This window comes from Vicugna pacos, chromosome 9 (assembly GCF_048564905.1).
Source record: "Vicugna pacos chromosome 9, VicPac4, whole genome shotgun sequence".
Classification (NCBI taxonomy): domain Eukaryota; kingdom Metazoa; phylum Chordata; class Mammalia; order Artiodactyla; family Camelidae; genus Vicugna; species Vicugna pacos.
The window spans coordinates 3417164-3437152 of NC_132995.1; the positions used below are offsets into that span (position 1 = coordinate 3417164).

The 19989-nt window shown below is 59.3% G+C and overlaps 2 protein-coding genes across 9 annotated transcripts; one reads left to right on the plus strand and one right to left on the minus strand.

Annotated features, from left to right (window-relative positions):
- The first annotated feature begins 14 nt into the window (after positions 1-14).
- Positions 15-4547, plus strand: LENG1 (leukocyte receptor cluster member 1). The gene is made up of 4 exons (XM_006219339.4): positions 15-412; positions 1391-1570; positions 2222-2487; positions 3187-4547. The coding sequence occupies exons 1-4, from the start codon at positions 281-283 to the stop codon at positions 3401-3403; spliced, it is 795 nt and encodes a 264-aa protein (XP_006219401.2). The 5' UTR covers positions 15-280; the 3' UTR covers positions 3404-4547.
- Positions 3442-19922, minus strand: CNOT3 (CCR4-NOT transcription complex subunit 3). 8 transcript variants are annotated; one of them, XR_012075404.1, is made up of 18 exons: positions 19668-19922; positions 14916-14990; positions 14735-14802; positions 14390-14464; positions 14152-14241; positions 13824-13952; positions 13632-13727; positions 12345-12564; positions 12124-12257; positions 11601-11657; positions 9872-10259; positions 9666-9789; positions 8526-8724; positions 6637-6736; positions 6346-6544; positions 5904-6119; positions 5176-5301; positions 3442-3816 (listed from the first exon to the last, which is right to left on the minus strand). XR_012075404.1 is itself a non-coding variant. In XM_072966566.1 (18 exons), exons 2-18 carry the CDS (start codon positions 14938-14940, stop codon positions 3718-3720), a joined length of 2262 nt encoding a protein of 753 aa, XP_072822667.1. In that variant the 5' UTR covers positions 14941-14990; positions 19668-19922; the 3' UTR covers positions 3442-3717. The 8 variants fall into 8 exon arrangements, 5 of the variants coding, with proteins under 5 accessions (XP_072822667.1, XP_072822664.1, XP_072822666.1 ...); XR_012075403.1 differs by having other exon boundaries at positions 14916-14993; XR_012075402.1 differs by having other exon boundaries at positions 12345-12567; positions 14916-14993.
- Positions 19923-19989: the final 67 nt, after the last annotated feature.

Genomic DNA, 19989 nt, shown 5'->3' on the forward strand with positions numbered 1-19989 from the left:
GCTAGCCAGTCAGCGGTCGCGTCTTGTAGCGTCAGGGCGGGGACACTTGTGATTGACTCAGACTCTTGATAAGAGGCGGTCGCTAGGCGACACGACACGTGATTAATGGCGAGGGGGTGGGCGTCTCAGCCAATCACCTTTCGCCACAGATTCAGGGGGGTGTGTCAAATGGCCCTAGACCAATCCGTGGCTGAGGCAGAAACAACAGGGCGGGGCCGTCCTCTTGCCAATCCGAAGTGCTAGGAGGCGGGCCTGCCAGTCCGTGGACAGATACGGCGCCATGAATATCTTACCCAAGAAGAGCTGGCACGTCCGGAACAAGGACAATGTCGCCCGCGTGCGGCGTGACGAGGCCCAAGCTCGGGAGGAGGAGAAAGAGCGTGAGCGGAGGGCGCTACTCGCTCAGCAAGAGGTAAGCTCCACGTCCGGCCGGGCGGGGCTCCGGGGCCGAGTGCGCAGGCGCCTCAGGAGGGGCCTAGAGTCTGGGCGGCGCGCAGGCGCAGTGCACACCGTGCGGAATTACGGACCGCGCGCCTCGGAAGGGCATACTGGCAGATCCCCCCACCTCCACCTCTCCCTGGTCTTGGTATTTCCCCACTCCTGTACTTCCTGAGTCCAGAGTAGGAGCTCGTGAATAAATGAAGCCCTGGGCAGTTCAAGAAAACTCAGACGACTTTTTGCCTGCACAAACCCCCTAATTATTGAGCGCCTGCTGTTATGTCCCCATGCAGAGCGCTTGACTTGCAAAATCTCTCAAGCACCGTTCGTTCTTGGAGGGACGCTGTCATTTCCATTGTGCCGAGACGTGAGATGGTTTCAGAGAGGAAACCACAGCGAAATGACAGTGGAAAGCAAAATCCGCTCCATCGGGCTAGCCTTTTGCCTGCACCACTGCCCACACACAGACACCAGAGGCTCTCTTTATAACTCGTAACCTATTTGGTTTACACCTAGTTTCTAGTCCCTTAGCTAATCTGATCGTCAACACTGACTGGGACATAGTTAGGTCTTTTTAAATTCACATTTATCAGTAGAAATTACAAATCAACTGGGGATAGTGACTTGGAGCCCGACTTGGAATTCGGATCACCTGTTCTAATACATGTTGTGGCTGCCTTCATTACCTGCTTTTATTGCTTAGTCTCCCGAGGTTGGGAACCCCTCTAGTTTACTGTTTGAAAGGTAGCTTACAAACCCAGGTGTTGCCTCATTCCTCCACCCCTCCCCGGGCTGGGACAGATGCCTCTTTTAGGCGCCCAGGGCTCCTGCTCCCTTCCTTACAGCGTCCAGCACCATGATCTGTGATTTCCTGTGGTCAGCACCAGAGTCCTGGTTCCTTCAATCACATCTAGGTTCTGAATGTTCTACCTGTAACTTCCTTTCCCCCGAGGCCCGCACAGAATTCCTAAGGAAGAAAGCCAGGCAGCACAGCTCACTACCTGAGCTCGAAGCAGCAGAAGCAGGAGTCCCAGCCTCTGGCCCTGTGGATCTGTTTCGGGAGCTGCTGGAGGAAGGGAAAGGGGTGACCAGAGGCAACAGAGAGTATGAGGAAGAAAAGCGACAAGAGAAGGTAAGTAGGTCTTGCCCTCTTCACTCGAGTTGTGGGTGCAGCTGGGGGTAGGGGAGCACCTTGCCCTCAGGTGTGACTCAGAGGAGTGTTCAGGGATAATGGCGAGGATTAAGTGAGTTAACAGCACTCAGAACAGTACTGAAACATAGCACTCAAAAGTGTGGGTTATTGCTGGCTGCTAGGCAGACCCGCCAGGTCTCTAACCTGACCCTACAATAGGGATCCTGGAAGTGCTGAGGAGCTTTTTAAATATAAATCAGATCCAGTCACTCACCTCTCAGGAATTTCCCTTCAGACTCTGACCTTGCTTCCCCGCCTCAGTTACTCCTCTGCCTTGCTGCTTCTTTCAGGTTTCTTTTCAATTATCTCCCCAAAGATGCCTGCCTTTGAACCCTAACCTAAAGCAGCTCCACCGTGTCCCCTCTTCCTGTGCTTTCTGCTGCTGGAGCTGCCCATGCGCCCCCAGGGCAGAAGCCCGACTCTGGTGTATTACTGGTCTGTTGCGGCCCCAGCACCTGGCAGAGTTGGCTCATGACAAGCCTATTGGCTGAGTGACTGGTTCTGCCTCCTTGGGAGCCTTGGCTGTCCCTGCTTCCCCCCAGGAGGAGACACATTTGACGTTCTCATTTTCACATCTCCCGTTCCCCTCAGGAGAGGCAGGAGAAAGCCTTGGGCATCCTGACATACCTGGGCCAGAGTGCAGCAGAAGCCCAGACTCAGCCCCCTTGGTACCAGCTCCCCCCAGGGCGAGGGGGCCCTCCCCCTGGTCCAGGACCAGATGAGAAGGTCAAGAACCGCCTGGACCCTCTGCGGGAGATGCAGAAACATTTGGGGAAGAAGAGGAAGCGCAGTGGTGACGATGGCAGTGACGGCAGAAAGGAAAAGAAGGAAGAGCCTGAGAAACGACGACCCAAGGAGTAAGGAGGCTGGCCTGGGGCTTGGCTGCAGCCACGAGGCCACCAGGGAAGCTCGTTGGGACAGCAGGGCACGGGGTCTAGGGTCTGCATCAGGGACTAGAGACGTGTTCTCAACATGTGGTCTAGGGACCCTAGGGGTCCTGACACCCCTTTGGGGTGGGGTCTGCAAAGTCTAGCTAATTTTCATAACACCATATACCTTCTTCACTCTTGTTCTCGGGGCTTCCAGAGGCTGATAGAATGCCGCGGCTCTCATGGTTAGTGGAACGTACACTCGTGTTAGGGTTTCTCAGTTTCCATCTCATATTAGATACTAACAGATAAAACCCACTAAAACAAAAGCTCTCTGAGGTTCAGTTTGAGACCAGAGGTTAGGAACCATGGGGTTGGAGTAAAAGCAGGTTTGTGTCCCTAAGATGCCAGGCACCTGAGTGTAGACTGGTTGTACTGGCCAGTATCTTCTACAGAAGAGGAAACAGGGCCAGGGTGTGCTCAGTGTCAGACAGTTGATTAACGGTGGAGGGGCACCCACTTGTAGAGGTGGTGAGGCCAGCTTCCTAGCCCCAGCACCAGTCTCCTCCTCTCCCTTGGCCTCACGACAGACACAGGCAGGAGGTTCCAGGTGGCAGCTCCCTCACAGAGGAGGCTGGGGCCTCCTGGGGCGACCAGTTTCCTGAACCAGCTCTCCTCTCCCTCCAGACCCCCGTCCCTGGACCAGCTTCGAGCTGAACGTCTCCGGCGGGAAGCAGCTGAGAGGGCTCGGGCAGAGGCCCTGTTGGCCCAGGTCAGAGGCACGGGGGCCCCGGAGCACCAGGCAGAAGAAGAGGTGGATGATCGGCGGAGGCGGTACAACTCTCAGTTCAACCCCCAGCTGGCCCGGCGCCCCCGCCGGCAGGAGCCCCACCTCGCTCACTGACTCTGAGGGGGTACAGGAGAGGCTGCTGCTGCCAGCCGTCATATAAAACTATTTATTCATAAATATTTTCCAAAATGAAAATAGGTTTACCAAAAAATGTCCCTCACTGGGGAGGGGAGGAGGGGGCAGCCCTCGCCCCCGGGCCCCCAGGGTGGGGCTGAGAGGAAGAGAACATCTCCCAGTCCCTCCCTGCTTCCTGGGGGAGGGGGCTGCCCCATGGCCTGGGGCCTCCCCCCAGTCTTCCAGGGCAGGGCCCTCACCTGGGCAGGGGATCAGCATGCGGGGGGAGGGGAGGGTGGAGGGAGGGGCCGGTGTCACTGGAGGTCCCGGTCCTCCAGGTAGCGGTACTCAAAGGTGAAGCCTTCCTTCTTCCGCTGGCCCCACTTCTCGTAGTCAAAGTAGATGTAGGTGCCCTGGCCGGGGGAGAAGGTGGTCAGTGAGGGGACGAGGAGGTGGTTGGGGATCTGGGTTGGGCCGACAGGGGACAGTTCTTAGGGCCGTGGATGTGCCAGGCCTCAGGCCAACAGCCCTGCACGCACGCGCCGTCTCACTCCACCCTCACAGCGCTCGTCTCAGGTGGGAGACATGATCACGTCCGCCTTAGAGGAAGTGGAGGGAGGCGCAGAGAGGCCGTGTGCCAGAGCTGGGCCGAGGCCCGGGCCCGTGTGCCGAGCATCCTGCTGCTGCTTGTGACGGCTGTGGCTTCTGAGCACTGCTCAGGTGCCGCGTATGTGATGTACGTCCTAGTGTCCAGTCCTCACAGAGCCCTGAGGCCACAGCCCTGTCCTAGAGAACGGAGCAGGCACGCAGCCAGGACAGACGTTTTATTAGCAACCGTGGTCAGTGGGAACTTCTGAAGGACTGAGGCCTGGAACTATACTAACTTAAGAGGGTTGCTTTGGACCAAACCAGGAGGAGACAGGAAGCCTGCAGTGAGTGTCAGAGAAGACAGTAGGATTGGGGCTGGCCTCTGATGGAATGGCTGAAATGCCTCAAAGAACCTGAAAGGACGAAGGGGAGGGAACCAAGTTCTCTGAGGACAAGGACCTTGTTCAATGCTTGGCATCAGGTAAAGACTTGGTGGGAAAACCGCTGTGGAACACACCGACTAAGAGCTGAAATAAAGTACAGTACGCCCATGACACTTACTGCATAGCAGGCATCGTTAAGTACTTACATGTTCTTAACGCATTTAATCCTCATGACAACTGTATAAGGTAGGTCCTGTTACCCCATTTTTACAGATAAGGAAATGGAGACAGATGTTCAAGTGAACTGTCCACAGTCACCAGCTAGAGCTGGGTCCAAACCAGGGAGTCTGGCTCCAGAGTGTTTTGCAAGTGGGAGATTCCAACTGATCAATTGTCAGAGCGTGAGAAGGATGTTAAAAAAAAAAAAAGCTTCCCCATTTGTGTTTGCTGAGCCCCTGCTGTGCAGGGGGCTGGGGACCGTCAGGGTTCCTGGGCAGTGCAGCCCCTGGGCCTGGGTGGGAGACACCACAGCCCCACCACGCCAGGGGAGGGGCAGAGGCATGGGCTGTGTGTGTGGCTAGGGAAGGCCCCTCTGAGGAAGGGACGTTGAGGCTAGGACCTCTGTGATGACCAGGAGTGGGCCAAGTGAGGAATGAAGAAAAGGATGGCCCAGGCATGGCGAATGGCCTGAGGTGGTGGAAAAAGGAGGGGCAGCGGGGCCACCGGCCTGCATGTGCTGTGGGGCCTCTGTGGGGCCTCAGCCCGCGGGAGCCGAGGGCGGGGCACAGGGAGGGGCCTCACCTGCTCGAACTCGTCGGTGATGGTCTTGGGCTCCTCGTGCCTCTGAAACCACATCATGTACTTGGTGTGGAATCGCCACGACTGCTTCTTTAGGGCCTTGGCTGCCAGGTACTGTGCCTTAGTGCCCTGGGGAAGGAAGGGTGGAACGGGGGTCAGGGAACCTCTAAACTGGGTGGGGGCCAGGGGGACAGGGCAGGGCAACAGGGCTGACCCCAGGCCCCGCCACAGACCGAGGTTGGGCTGGACAGTCCAAGTAGAGATGGGCTGGGGCACAGAACATACCAACGCTGGTCAGGAGGAGGAAAGTGAGACAGGAGGTGGAAACTGCTTTCAGAGAAGCTTTGAGAAGAGAAACTAATCGCGGTGAGAGCTGAGGAGAGGCGGCTGAGAGCCTTTCCCAAGGCGGGACGAGGGCGGAGGTGACTCGTGACTCACTGGGGGCAGGCAGAGGCGGGGCGGTTCCCTAGTGGTCTCCAGGGAGGCCCAGGGCTGGGCCAGTGCGCAGCTGAGACTAACCAGGACGCGCACTGCGGGCCGGGCCGGGGGTGAGCAGAAGGGGGGCTGGGGGCTGGGCTCCCTGGCTGTGCAGCAGACCCACCCAGCCCTCCACCTCGACAGTCCTGACGCTTATGCACTCAAGTGGGGACAGGGACGGGTCTGGTTTTGGGGGCCCAGGACTGGGGGATGGGGAGGGGGTGCGGTTCCGGTGGCCGCAGTGGGGCACCCACCTCACCCCTCCAGCCCGAGGGGGGACGGCGGCGGTGGCGGCGAAGCCGGGGGGCCCGAGGCTGCCCCGGGGGCCCTGCTGTACCTCCAGATAGTAGAAGATGAAGAAGAGCGTCTCGGTCGACAGGCGCTGGTAGAACTCCACGGTGTCCGAGTGTGGGGGTGGCATCTGGTGGTGGTAGGGGGGCGTCGGGCAGGGGTTCCGGGGGAGGTACTGCCTGTGGGGGAACAGGTGGGTCAGTGCCATGCCCACCAGCCCCTGCTGTCTGATGGGCCGGTGGGATCAAAGGGAGCATCTTGGGCATCAAATCACCCTGCCTCCAGTGCAGAACCCCAGGTCAGGGCCCAGAAACTTCACCTCGTCTCTCAGGACGGGGACCAGACCCCCAGTTGCAGCCTCCTCCCTCAGACTCAGGGGTCCCAGCCCCCTCTGTGGCCCCTCACCGGATACGCTCAGAGTCTGAGGGGTGGGGCATGTGGTGCCAGGCAGCCTCCTCCATGGCCTGCTGGTAGAGCTGCTCCTTGGTGAGGGGCACAGGGCCCAGAGGGCACACACCCAGCGACAGTGGGATGTTCACCTCCGACAGCTGGAGTGGCGGCTGGGCCGAGGCGGGGGGCGCCGACGTGCTGCTCAGGATGATGTCTGTGGGGAGGCGGAGGTGGGGCCGGAGAGCCCGTGAGGCTGGTGCGTTCAGCCCCTCCTCGCTGGCCCGCCCCCACCACCTGGTCCCTCACCTCGCTCTGTCAGGTGCAACGTGGGCACAGGGTCCTCGATGCCAGAGCTGATGGCTGCCCGCTCTGCCATGGACTTCAAAGAGCTCAGAGGCTCAGGGGCCTGGGGAGGGAAGAGGTGCCCGGCCTGAGGTCCAGGGCCGAGGGCTGACACTCCCACCCGCTCTGGTGGGAGGCGAGGCTCAGCTAAGCAGAGGTGGTTAGTGTAAAAGAATATCCACCGCAGCCCCTAACAGAGGGGAGAAAACCTGGACACGACTGAGTGGCCCCTGGCAGAGGGGCACCTGGCACACACACCACCAGACTCTGAAGATACATGCTGAATACAGCCACACACCCCGGAGGAAGCCTGCAGGGTGCGTACGGAGCCCACCACTGTCACAGGACAACCCCCACCCCACCCCACCCCCACCTGGAAGGACACCACTCACTGCCAGCTGCACCATGGGCATCAGAGACCCCCTGCCCTTCTGCCGTGGCTGGTGTGGGGCCACAGGGCGGGCTCCTGCCCCCTCTGGGATTCCATCTCTGGCCACCAGCAGTCACCTTTAACTCTGCTGGCCATCCCATTCCCCACGCCCCTCCGTCACCGAGGCCTCTCTGTCCTGCTTCTAAATCTCCCTCAGAGGGACTGAGCTGCACTGCGGGGCCTGTCCCCTCCCGCCCCGACCTTCACACCCCACACCACTCTGTTCGCACAGGCCCCAGAGGGACCTTTCCAACCACATCTTTTTCTGTCATCATTCATAACCTTTCTACAGTTCCCCATCACTCACCCCAGTATTTTTGTTTTAAACATTATGAACCCATTTTGACAATCTCAAAGCGACTGATCCCTTTCTCCGGAAAACTATACAACTGAATTTCTGGTCCACTGTACCTCTAAAATTTTGGTGATTACTCTGGGCTGGAAAGTATTCTGAGAACTTAATGAAGATTATTCCAAAGAATCGTATCATATTTGAGGAGTTAACTGATTTCTTCCATTTCCAGACGAAGGAAGGTGCAGGAAGCAATGCAAGGCCTGGGCCCTGACAGTGGGGGCGCTCCTGCCCTGCCTCCTGTGCAACCGAGGGTCTACACACTGGTCCTGTTGCTGCCTCTCAGACACTACCTCCTGCCGAGCGGACGCCCCTCTCCTCTTCTCCCTGATGAACCCCGCCTCGCCTTTAGCTGCAGCTCCGGGATCAGCTCCTGCTAGAACTCCTGCACAGGAGAGCTACTCCTTCCTGTTGGCCTTTCCTGCCACTGTGACCCACCTGACCTGGTCCAGGTCCCAGCCTAGACGTCACCACCCTCAAGAAACCCTACTGGGCTGTCTCCCCACGTGAAGCCAGATGCACCTATGTGGGTCCATGGCACCCTCTGCCCGCCACGCGAATCAGACACGCCCCCAGACAGTCCAGCTCTGCCCCCTGTGCAAAAGGAAGGAACCCGGTACAGTCACAGCACAAAGTGGCTGAAAGCAGATGCCAAGTGTTTTCTTGATTTAAATGTTTTCTTAGAAGGGAAGAGGGCGGGGAGCTGGATAGTAGGCAGTGTGAAGTAATGTCTCATAAGGAGAAATGGGGTTTGAGACTGCGGGGTGGAAGGAGGGAGAGGGCGGTGGACACCAGAGAGTGAGCGAGCAAGTACAGCTGGGAGACCAGGAGCAAGAAAGTACCCGGAGGGATGGAGACCGAGGCCCAGGGTGGGGTAGGGGTGCAGAGCCCAGAGAGGAGGCGAGGGTGCAGGGGTGGCAAGGGGAGAGAAAGGAAGGGTGACAGAGTGAGGGCTGGAGGTGGAGATGGTAGGTAGAGACCTGGAGGAAGGGGACAGCGAACGACTGGATTGAAGATGCGGGGCCAGGACACATGGAGGCTCAGGGCCCGCCAGGGACATGTGGGGCCCACCTTGATCTCCGGGGCAGCGCTGAACTGTGGAGGTCCATTGAGCAGGGCACCAGCTGCCTTGGCCTCGCTGAAGCTGGGCGTTGGGGAGCTGGGAGGGTTCACAGGTAGTGGCACCAGGAGGCTGGGTCCCCCGGAGTTGTTCCCTGAGCCTGGGGCTACACCCCCAGCCCCTGTCGGGGCTGTCGCACTGGGTTCCTTCCTGGGAAGGGGTACAAAGGATTGGAGGCTCAGAGGAGGGCCCCCAAGGGCAGGATGGAAAGGAAGGCTAGAGTGATCAGGGGAAGGAGTCAAAAAGGGAGAATGCACAGAAGACGGGGCAGGCTGAGGGACACAGGTGGAGAGAAACTCTTTGGGTGAAGGTAGTACCTATCCCTTGGGATCACTTCCCAGTAAAGAGCTGGAAGTGGGATGAATCACCCTCAGGATGCTTCCAGAGACCGTACGGCTAAACATACACTAGGAAACAGGCAGGCCTTCTGGAATGGCCTGTGCAGGAGAGTGTGGGCAGTGACTGTTCCAGCCACAAAACAGGACTCCCTGGGCAGACGGCCCCCATTCAGGGGAGCCCACCGAGAGCCAGGGGGGTGAGGCACCTGGGGGAGAGGGAACCGGGGAGGGGGTCTTCCCACCCCCCCTGCATAGGAGGCTAAGCCCTCTCTCAGGGCATTCTTCTGGGAAACAGGGACTCAGTGGGATGCCCTGACTTAAGACCTGAAGGGGTAGCTGGGGAGGGGAAGGGTGACCGGGATCCTTCACTGTGTCTCCGATGGAGTCAGGAAGGCTGAGGCAGGACACAGAAAAGGGACAAGGTGGGAGAGGAAAACAAGAGCTCCTCCGGGAAAAGGGAAGTCAGAGCGCGTTCCAGCAGGTCACCACAGGGGTGTGCTGGGGCTCTGAGAACAACTGCACTTAGATGAGGAAGGCTTTAGGGCAAAGCTGGGGCGCCAATGTGTACGATGCCACAACTGGAAACAAGGGGGGACACAGCACCCAGCCAACTGGGAGACCGTTCGGGAGGAAGCCCCAGCTGGCAAGGACAGGGCCCACATCCGCAAGATGTGGCGACGGTAGGGGAGGCCCTGGGCCGCCTCCTGCCACAAGGCTGCCTGGCCCCAACCCTGCCTGAGGCTGGACACTCACGAGGTGCTGGGAGGTGGGTTGTGGGGGCCAGATGGGGCGCCCAGAGCCTGGCTGCTGGCACTGCTGCCCCCACTGCTGCTGAGAGCCACCTCTGCAGGGCTGTCTGCCACGACTGAGCTGTAACCTGGGGATGGGAAGAGGGTATGCAAAGGGGCCTCCAGCATCCACCCCAGGACCCCCTCCCCCACCGCCATCTCCCCACTTACTGGTGGCACCGTTCTGCTTGCCGGCACCTCCACCTCCACCGCTGTTACCACCGCTGCCGCCTCCACCACCTCCACTGCTGCCTCCCCCTCCCCCACCAGGCTGTACACTGGGGGGCCGGGGCTGGGCGGTGCTGGGCCCACTGGGGGCTGGTGGGGCCACAGCCTGGGCGTAGGGGGCGGGGGTGCCCGAGTTGTGGCTGGGCGCCGGGCTGGCCTTGGCGCCCAGGGCACTTGGGGGTGCTGCCGGGGCAGGGGCCCCATTGTTGCCAGGGGTGGTGCTCAGGGCAGAGGCGGTAGGCGGGGGACCAGAGGGGTAGCTTGGCGGCACAGCTGGGGACTGAGGGTGCTGGTTGCTGTGGACAGGCTTGGAGCCATTTTTGGCCGGAGACTGCAAGTAGTAGAGAGCAGAGAGTCAGGACCCAGGTCTAGCAAGCCTCTCACACACCCTCCCTCCCCTGGAACAAGGCTCCATCCTCCTCACTGGCCTTGCTGCCCACAGCTGCCCCTCCCTTCCCAGGGACCCAGGTGACCTCGCTCGCCTTCCTGGCTTCAGTCCCCACCTTCACCCTTACAATGCTCACGCAGTCCTAGCCTGCCCCCAGTGTCCACGACCTGCCTGAACATCTCCCCACGATGTCCCACAGGGATCTGAGACACAACTTGGGTATAAAAGAAACCCCTCTCTCTGGTGATAGGGGAGTGGTGGGAAACACATAAATGTCCTCAGTCTGAGATTAAATGGACTCAGTAAAAAGTCCAAGAGAAGAGGGGAAAACAGCTGAAAATAGGATGGTAATTCTGAATGTCACTGAAAAGGTCCTAAGCAACTCAGGGACCATTAATTAATGACCAACACCCCACAAAGCAGAGTCCAGTAACGTGCCCACAAACCCCCAAGGCCGAGCCGACAGAACTCGCTCTCAGACAACCCACACTGCCGTCCTCACTGCCCCCTGATGCCCACGGGCACCAGGCACTCACTAGGTGCCGACTCGTTCCTGGCATCACACACGGCCCCCGGGTCCCACGAGCACCTCATCGATGCCGGCCTCGGGGCCCCCAAGGACCAGGCCTCCATGAGCCCACTGAGGGTTTCAGGCCTACTCCCCTCCTGCCTGAAGACAGCACTCCTGTGCAGCAGCATGTCCTGAAATATGCTCCCGCTGGGGAGACAGCAGCAGAACTCCCAGGATTCACCAAGGGAAAAAAGAAACTGAGGCACCCCGCTCTGGTGTTGGGGGTGCAAACCATCACACAGCCAAGGCCCAGAGCGTCCCCAGAAGAAACCTGTCACACTTCTGACCTATCACTTCTCAGGCCCTTTCAGAGCTGGTCCACCAGGAGTGGGCCCCTCACCCGACAACTTAAGGCCCTGGGCTCCTGGCCAGCCTGGCGGACCTGGCCAGGCTCACCTCTCCACACTTCCAAGCTTCAGTCACGATTTGCCTGTGTTACCTGTCACTGCCTCAGCCAGGAATGTATCTTCCCTCTAGCTCCCAGGGCAGCCACCCCTCCCCAGCAGCCTCTCCTGACCACAGCACCAGCCACTCACCTGTCTGCCTGCCCACCTGGACCCACCCTGTTGGCACTCCAGGCCCCCATCAGGGGAGCACCACCTTCTGACCCCGAGGCCCAGCACCGTGGCCCTACTCAGGCCTCAGCGAGCCTTTGGGAATGAGCGCATGAGCGAGTGCTGCGCCCATCAGTGTCTGATGCCCATAGGACCCACCTGGCTGACTTCACTATCTGTCGAACGTCCCCTCTTCTTGTCATCTTCAGAATTTTCCTAAGGTTTGAGAGACACAGCCAGAAGCCCATGTGTCTTTAGGGCCTGACAGAGACACCAATCTCTGAACTTCCCAGACCCGAACCCAGATCAACATTCTGGCCCCAGAGCTGTTCGAGTGCCTATGCCCTTCATCTCACTGGGATGCCCACCCTGCTCCCCAAGGTGCTTGTCTTCTGTGGCCCAGCACCACATGCCAGCCTCTTAAGGATCCAGGAACCTGCTCTCCTCAAGCAATCCAACCCTCGGTCCCTTCCCAGGTGTCCCGCTGCCCGGCCTCCTCGGCATCCCAGGCACCAGGACCCACGTGTGGCCCTAACCACCCTGTCAGCATTCCACAGCTCTTAGGGCCCAGACCCTGGGTACCTGCACACCCTCCCGCAGGATGTTTCTGAGACCCCCAGCCTCCTGCTCCCTCGGCCCCTGCCCCCATGCCCTCCCAGGGACTCAGACCCCCAGACCTCACCGTGGTGCAATTGGCCGGGCTGGGTGGGATGGGAGAGCTGGAGGTGGTAGAGGTGGGCGTGCTGCTTGACTGGTTGAAGATCTCATCCTCCATGTGACTGTGGCTGGGAGGGGAGGTGGCGACCAGCGCCTGTGCTGTGGGGTGGGGAGGGTGTGTGAGCGGGCTGGGCCGCCCTCCCCCAGCCCCACCGCCAGCGGCCCCAGGCCGACCCCGGGCCTCACGAATGTCCTCGAGGTCCAGATCGTCGTAGAGGAACTCGTTCTCCTCGAAGTCAGGGTCCTGGGACGAGTCGACATAGTACTCGACGTCATCCTTGATCTTGCGGATGGCGTCCACGAGGATGGAGTCGTTGTCCAGCATGCGCAGGATGGTCTCCAGCATGCGCACGTGGTAGCGGTGCTTCTCGATGTGCCGCTTCAGGCCCTCGATCCGGTCCTGCTTCTGCTGGCGAGCCCAGGGCCAGGCTCAGGGGCTGCACGGCGCCTGCCTGGCCCCCCCTGCCCCACAGAACCCATCCTCAGTCCCTGACCCCTGTGGAGATCCAGAGGTTCCACACCAGCCCCTCCCAGGGTCTGCCCACCCTTGATCTCTCAGGGATCCCACAGCTCCTCCCACCACCAAAGTCCCTGGAAACCTCTGAAGAGCCAGAGATCCCTGTGCAGCCCCCACCCCTCTGCTGAGCCCAGTCGCCAGCTCCGACCACCTTCTGGAATACAGAAGCAGCCCCGCCCTGTCTCGCTCTAACAGTAACAACAGCAAACCCTGTTTGCAGGGAACTTCTTAGAATCACAATCAACTTTGTTACCACCATGATCCCCCACCCCCTCCCTGTATCCCTAAGGGGAAGCCCAGATTCAGAGGCCGGGCTCCAAGGCTCCCTCCCAAGGCTCCAGTTCCCTTGAGACTTAACATCTTAGCCCCCCTTCCAAATCCCTTTCTGCAAGGCCCTCCCCTCCAACCCCCGGGTCCCCAGCACCTCAGGCTCAGACACCCAGCTCTAGCACCTCTCTCAGCCCCAGCTCTCTGTCCCCTGTACTTCCTGTGCCGACATGCAGATACAATTTGCATCCCTACAGTCCTGGGTTTCTGGAGTCTGGGCTCCTGGCTTGTCTCAGGCCACTCTACTCCCTAGGCCAAATCAACCATTTCTCCATGTCCTGCCTTGTCCACACCTTCTGTCCTCTCCTTAGGCCCTGGGTCCTTCTAGGTGCCATGAGGCCACAGCTGCAACTCCTCAACCTTCCTGCCTTAGGTGTCCTTCAGGTCACTTGCTCTGTGACCCAAGCAGAGCTTAGCACCTCCCCACAAACTGATCCTATTCTTGAAGGATCCACTGTTCCCCAACCCAGGCCGGGCCCCTGAGACAGCCTCACTTCCTCCTTGCACCACCCTGACCCCCTAATTCCAGCTGCCAGCCCTGGTTGCCTCAGAAGCCCTGACCCTGACTCCCACAGGCCAGAAGAGCCGGCCCACCTCTGTCTTCTGGGCACAGGGTCCCCCCCACTCACATCCTTGTCACCCTTCTTCTTGCGTGTCTGCACCGACAGTGACTCCACTTCACTCTCAAACTGGTCCACCTGCATGTTCAGGGTGTCAATGGTGTTCTGGGGAGGGAGGGAAAAGCAGGCGGTCAGCCGGAGTCCTCTTGTACAACCAGGGGCCAGGGCCCCCAGGTCACCTCCTCTTCTACCCCGACTCACCGTGAGCCACTGGCCGACCTCCTCCTTCTCCTTCTGGGCAGGGTCCACCTTCTGTGCCAGGCCCAGGCCCTCTTTGCTATAGGCTTTGGTCTTGGTCTCTCGCTCCACAACTTTGAACCGTTCCATTTGCTGTGGAGAGCACAGCTGGCAGGGGGCTATCACAGCTGACTCGGGGCCAGCAGACACTTGGCCCTGAGCCCCGGGAGCCTTCAGGCTCCCAGCCCTTCGCCTCTTCCTGTCCCAAAAGGCAGAGACCTACTCTTCTAGAGACCTCTGGGGACCCAGGAACCCGCTCCCCCACCTCAGGTACCGAGTTCTGGGCTCCTACCGTTTCAATGAGCTTGCGGTTGTCTATGAGCTGCCTCTTGTCCTTGATCTCGTTGGATGCTACCCATGTCTTGATCTGGTCCCTCAGCCGCTGGAGGCGGGAAAAGCAAGACAGTCAGAGTGCCTCAGGACGCAGCACCGAGTCCCCCAGTCCCCTCCTCTCCCTGGGACCCAGCAGTCCACTCTCCCGGTTCCCTCCGCCCTCAGGACACAGGAGTCCAGGCCCCCAGCCCCCTCACTTGAAGCTTCTTAATCTCCTTCTTTAGGTCAGCCTCATACTTTTCTTTCTGGTTCGCGTTGGCTGCATTGTGGAGCTGAGGGAGGGAGAGAATCCCGGTGTCGGTGTGGTTCTGGCTGCCCTAGTGACCCCTCCAGTGGGAAACCTCCAGTCTCTATCTACGGACCGGGGACACTAAGCACAGTCCTCCCCAGCGCCCCCGTCCATCTCAGAGCTGCTTCTCTGAGGGCCTCAGCACTGGATATGCAGGTCTTCTCCCCAGCTGACACTCAGGAGATCCCAAACCTCGTCCTAGTCTCTCCTCCCTGGAGACCCGCCCAGATTTTTAGGGCCCCGGCCCCTGTACCTTCTGCCAAATGTCTTCAAATTGCTCCACGCCCTCGGACACCTTCTTGAGGCAGCGATCAATCTCACCTAGCCAGGGAGGAAGGAAGGCTGTTAGAGCCCTGCGAAGGCAGCAGTATCCGAGGAGGAGGTCCAGAGAGCGAGCACATGACCCCACGGGCAGCAGGCAGTCAACCTAGTACCTTGGAGTTTGCGCTTGTCCGCCATCTTCCCTGCCCTATGGACGCGCTCTCTTCATACTCTCTTGGAGACGGATGCTGCTGGAGAGATCGGAAAGGGGGACACACATTTATTCCCTGGCTGGTCTGAACCCAGAGACTCGGACGAGGTCGGGAATAGCAGGGCGCGTGGGATGGTAAAGGGGAAGATGCATTTCCTAACTGATGACAGAGACTTAGCCCAGTTCTCCTTATGCTGCCTTGACTGCCCAGCATAGGGTCTGGCCCACAAGAGGACTCGGGAAGTTTGTTGAAAGAATCAAAGAGATACACATTTTGTGTGCCTCTGACCCAGGAAGTGGAAAATTCCTAGAGTACCTTCTCCCCAGATGACACCCAAAAGGATTTTCTAGAACAGGGAAAGTCATGCAGCACACAGCTGACTGCCAGGGAGGAAGGCATTAGACCTGGAGGCCACACTTCCTGTAGAGGAGCCAAGCACACAGGTGACCAGAATCCTAACCCGGGAAGAGGTTATTCTTCAGACAAGTCAGGAAACAAACAGAATTTGCATCCCACAGAGAAGGGCCTGATGTTGTGTACACAGGTATGAGCCGTAAGGGACAAAGGGGAAGTACAGTGGCTGAGGGGGACGAAAGATGCCTATAGCTGTGAAGAGCTAAACCCACCCATACAGGCAGGGCTGGATCCCAAGTACCCTGACCTCTAAAAAGTTTATTTTAGAGGAGGATCCTTAAACCAAAGGAGATAATATTCCTAACCCAGAGGTCAATACCAAAAAGATCTGTGAGAAGAAGGTAGCACCCAAGAGGGGGCCAGGAGAAGCGAGAACTCTTTCAAAGATGAGAGGGTGAAAGGGGAACTTAGCTGTGAAGGAGCTCTCTGCGCACACCAAGGAATTACAGATCAAATGCACCGGTGACGCGGACTCAGGGAAACGCAAACCCTCAGACAAGCACTCAACACTTAGACAGATGGGTGTCTCCATCCTAAAGGAAGTGGCACGCAACCCAGAGGAGACTGAGGTCAAAGGGGAGTCACCAGCAGCTTTCACCCAGGCAAAGCTGCACCTTGGGGCCCGACACCGAGACCACCAGGAGCAGTCAGGAGCCTTGGAGAGGGAAGGTCGTGTGCCTGCGCGGCAGGAGGTCGCCCCCTCAGAGAGGGGGCCTCTACTGAGGTCCAGGGAGCACCCACTCTGCAGGCCTAGGGCAGGGTGCCCCAGGGCAGTCCCAATGTCCAGGCAGAAAGAGTCCTGTATACATGGAGGACTAAGACTTTTAATCCAGAGGGAAGTCATACCAAGGGGGCCCTCACCCACCAAGAAGGGAACATCTCAAGAACAATCCCGTCCAACAGAACTTGTTTTACACCTGGGCTATCTGCGCCACTGAATGCTCAAAAGCTCAAAACGTGGCTAGTGCAACGAAGAACGGAATTTAAAATTTTTATGTTAACTAGCTAAAATTTAAATCACACGTAGCTCGTAGCTACCAGTCGACAGGGTATCTGTGAGCACACCCCAGAACCAGAAGCCCACGTAACGGGGCCAGTCCCCTCTAAGGGACCCGCTTTGCATGGGGGCAGACCTTTTGACTTGGGGGAACGTGACTCTCTTTCATGAAGGGCCAAGCAAGAAGAACAGCAGTACCCTTAGCTCAGGGTTGGTGGACATGCCAAGGTGGGGCCCAATCACAACACGGAAAATTCCAGCTCCAGGAAGGAGAAGCAGCCAAAAAAGGACCCAGGAGGCAATCACACAGAGGGGACTCAAACTGAGATGGGGCAAGTGCCTCTGATCCATGTGCTCACACGAGGGCTTGGACCCCAACACTGAGGTGTGCAGGCATGAGTCTTAGCTCCCACGTCCCAACACAGAAAAGCCTCTTACTGCCCAGGGGTGTGGGGTGAGTGCAGGAATGTTCCCCAAATGCTCGTCCTCCCTGCCTCTGCCTGGTTCCTGGGGCAGAGGCAAGGTACTGCACACCTTAGGGAAGGGATGCTTTCTTCAAGTTCCCACACCAAGTGGGTGGGACACCCAGCCCCAGAGGGGACAACAGATTGCAGCAGCAGGAGGTACTGAAGGAGCTGGAAGCAAGGTGCCAGGGGAAAAAGAGCCCTAGCCTGGGAGGTGATGTATCAGACAGAACCTCAAAGTAAGCAACAGCTGAGACTGGAAGCAGACACCATCTGACCCAGGCAGGCAGCTCCCAGGGCCTGGGTGTTCGCACCCCTAGATGGGCTGGCTACTACAGTGGGCAGGAGCCTTAGCCGCAGAGGCAACCCCTGTCCCCTCTGCCAAAGAAAACTCTCATATCAAGAGGGTGCCTATACCTTAGATCCCCAGGAAAGGACCAAGGAGAAAGGAAGCTGGAGCCTGAGTCTTGAAGTAGAGATGCCCTCACACCCTCACAGGAGACTCTCAGACTTAAAGGGCTGGTAGCCCCCTGCTCTGAGGGGCCCACTGAGATGCTCCAGAGGAAGTAATCATGTCAGGCCCATTCCGAGACAGGCAGGCACCTTAGAAAGAGAGGAGCTGCTGTTCTCAAACAGCACTAAGGAATCTGGGAACCTTGGTCAGGGAGATTGAACCAAAAGACTTCGTCCAGGAGAAAGGCATATCCCCACAAGTAAGGAGCCTATGCCGAGGGGGTGGGTAGGGTGAACAGCGTACCAGATCCACAGGAGCCAACAACCATAAAGTGAGGGGCTAAAACTAATGAAGAGCCCTCCAAACCTCACGTCAGGGGAGATGACACTGCCACACAAAGGCCTGAGGAGCAGCAGGGCAGCAGGAGCAGAAGGCTTAGTCCTGGGTACTAATACCCAGCGGTCCCTAATCCTGGGGGTGGTCACGTGCCCGTAGAGAGGCCTAGTACCATGGGGTGATGAGCTCTGGCCTGCTGGGAAGTGATGCTGGAAAGCCATCCTTAACCTGGGAGGCTGCTGAGGCCATCACATGGAGGATCTGAGACTCCAGGAGGTGGAAGTGTCAGGTCCTGGGGTGGAGGGAGTTATCTCCCCACTGCGAGGCCCAGCACCAAGAACGGGGGATTGGGAATCCCACTTCGAAAGGTTACACAAAGGCATCTTTCGTCCTGGGGTAGGTGACAACAGTGGGGTCTCCACCTCAACTCAAGCATCTTATACCCTCCACAGCAAGGAACTTGTGCCTTAGGGGAGAGGGCAGAAGCCCAGTGCCACACTGTGGGACATCACAAGCAGCGGGCCGAAGCGTAAGTCATGAGCACTAACACCTGAGAGGGGCCTTGGTCCCACAGTGGGGGGCACACAGAGGGGTGTGGATATCTCAAATCCAAGAGTCACCAATACCAAGGAAGGCAGAAACCTTACCCCTGGAGAAGGCAACACTGAGAAAATTTCCTTATCCTGGGAAAAAAAAAAAAAAAGCACAACTCCAGCCCTCACAGCACACACCTCACAATAAAGGAAGCTCAGACGGAAGAAGCCAATTACTCTCAGGGGGTTATCAGCAGGGTGGGTATGGGTAGGTACGAGCCTTGCTCCTACAACTGCTGCCACCAACGGGGTGGGATCCTTGCCTCCTGGAAAGATTACACCCCAGCGGAGGGACTGATGTGAATGGAGACAGAAGCCTCAGACTGAGGGCAGTGATAGCCTATGTGGTGAGGGCAGTCGTGGAGGGCATCAAAACATCAAACCAGTACCAAAAGGGCAGGAGCATAAATCTTGGGGGAGGTGACAGCCCCTGGGCTGAGAGGCTGTCCCTACTTAGAAAAAAAGAGTGCTTGTGGTGCCCACACCGGGAGATCACTAATGACGTGGAGAAAGCAGGAACCTGGGAAGTGCCACCAAGAGACGACCAGGTACCGGAGACCCAGCAGAGCTCAAAAGCCTCACCAAACAGACCCAAAGGAGGGAGTGACATCAAGAGGAAGCGCAGGCTCAGGCGGGTAGGGAGCCTGGATCCAGGTGAGAGCACATCCACAAAGCCAGAGGAGGACGCCCGGCCCCGGGCAGTTAACCGCTGAGGCCCGAAGCGGTCTCTCTCAGGACAGCCCAGACTCCCCAGCGGGGAAGGCCTGGGCTGTGCGATGGGGAGCCTTAAACCGGGGGCACTTTTCACTAGAGGTGGAAACTTTGGCTGAGGCTTCAACTCGTGGAGCTGGCACCTTCACTCCAGGGGAGTTTATCTCCCACCCCATCTCCAGAGGAGAGTGGCACCCATGGTGGGAAGGGAGCGGAGAGGGGAGCCCTGGTCCCGGGAAGGGTGACCCGCTTCCCCACAGCGGGGTGCTCGTCAGGGGGGCTCGCAGCCCCACACCCACGTGAAGGGGGCAGCCTCGCCCAGAGACCGCCCCCCAGCACAGGGGGCTGTTGCCGAGGGGGGCAGGCACCTGGGCCCCGAGAAGGCGGGCACCTGCGGCCAGGGGCGCCTCCATCCTTGCAGCGAGGAGCCAATACCGACGCGGAGAGGGGCGGGCACCAAGCACACCCTCACACCCCCCGGGGCCCGACGCGGACGCCGCGCGGGGCTGGGGTTGCGGGAGGACCCCCGGGCGCCGCCGAGGGGCGTGGAGGAGGGCGCGGGGGAGGGGGCGCGCACCGCCGGGCGGACGGCGAGCGCCGGGGCCGCACGGGGGCGGGGGCGCCGCGCCGGCCATGTCGCGACAGGCAGCGGGGTCACAGGGGCAGGAGGCGGCAGGGAAGGCGGTCGACGGCGCCGGGGGAGGAGGGGAAGGGGTCTGGCCCAGTCGAGCCTGACGCTCTCACCACAGGAGCTGGCGCCGCCGCTGAGGAGCGTATCGCGACAGGCGGGGGAGGCGAGCGCCCGCCGCCTTTTTCTCGCGGCCCAGGCGCTATCGCGATAGCGGCGCGAAGCGGAAGTGGGGTGGGGGAAAGAGGGCCCGGGGTTGTTCTGACGACGGGGTCGGGGCTCAAGGGAGGCCGCGGCGTCTGCCGATGGCTCCGCGGAAGCTGACCGGGCCCGGTCCAAGATGGCGGCGGCGGAGGAGACCTCCCCTTCGCTCTTCTCGTCTCTGGCGCCGACCCGCCTCCGAGCCCCGAATATAGGCCTATCATTGCTCCGGCCGCA

Bases quoted from the DNA above. Each gene is read 5' to 3' on its own strand.
- LENG1 (XM_006219339.4), top strand. From the start codon at position 281: ATGAATATCTTACCCAAGAAGAGCTGGCACGTCCGGAACAAGGACAAT. The intron at 1,571-2,221 runs GTAAGTAGGTCT...CGTTCCCCTCAG, and splicing joins AAGAAAAGCGACAAGAGAAG to GAGAGGCAGGAGAAAGCCTT. The intron at 2,488-3,186 runs GTAAGGAGGCTG...CTCTCCCTCCAG, and splicing joins GAGAAACGACGACCCAAGGA to ACCCCCGTCCCTGGACCAGC.
- CNOT3 (XM_072966563.1), bottom strand. From the start codon at position 14,940: ATGGCGGACAAGCGCAAACTCCAAG. The intron at 10,260-11,600 runs GTGGGTCCTATG...TACTACTTGCAG, and splicing joins CAGATAGTGAAGTCAGCCAG to TCTCCGGCCAAAAATGGCTC. The intron at 5,302-5,986 runs GTACAGCAGGGC...TTCCTTCCCCAG, and splicing joins TCATCTTCTACTATCTGGAG to GGCACTAAGGCACAGTACCT.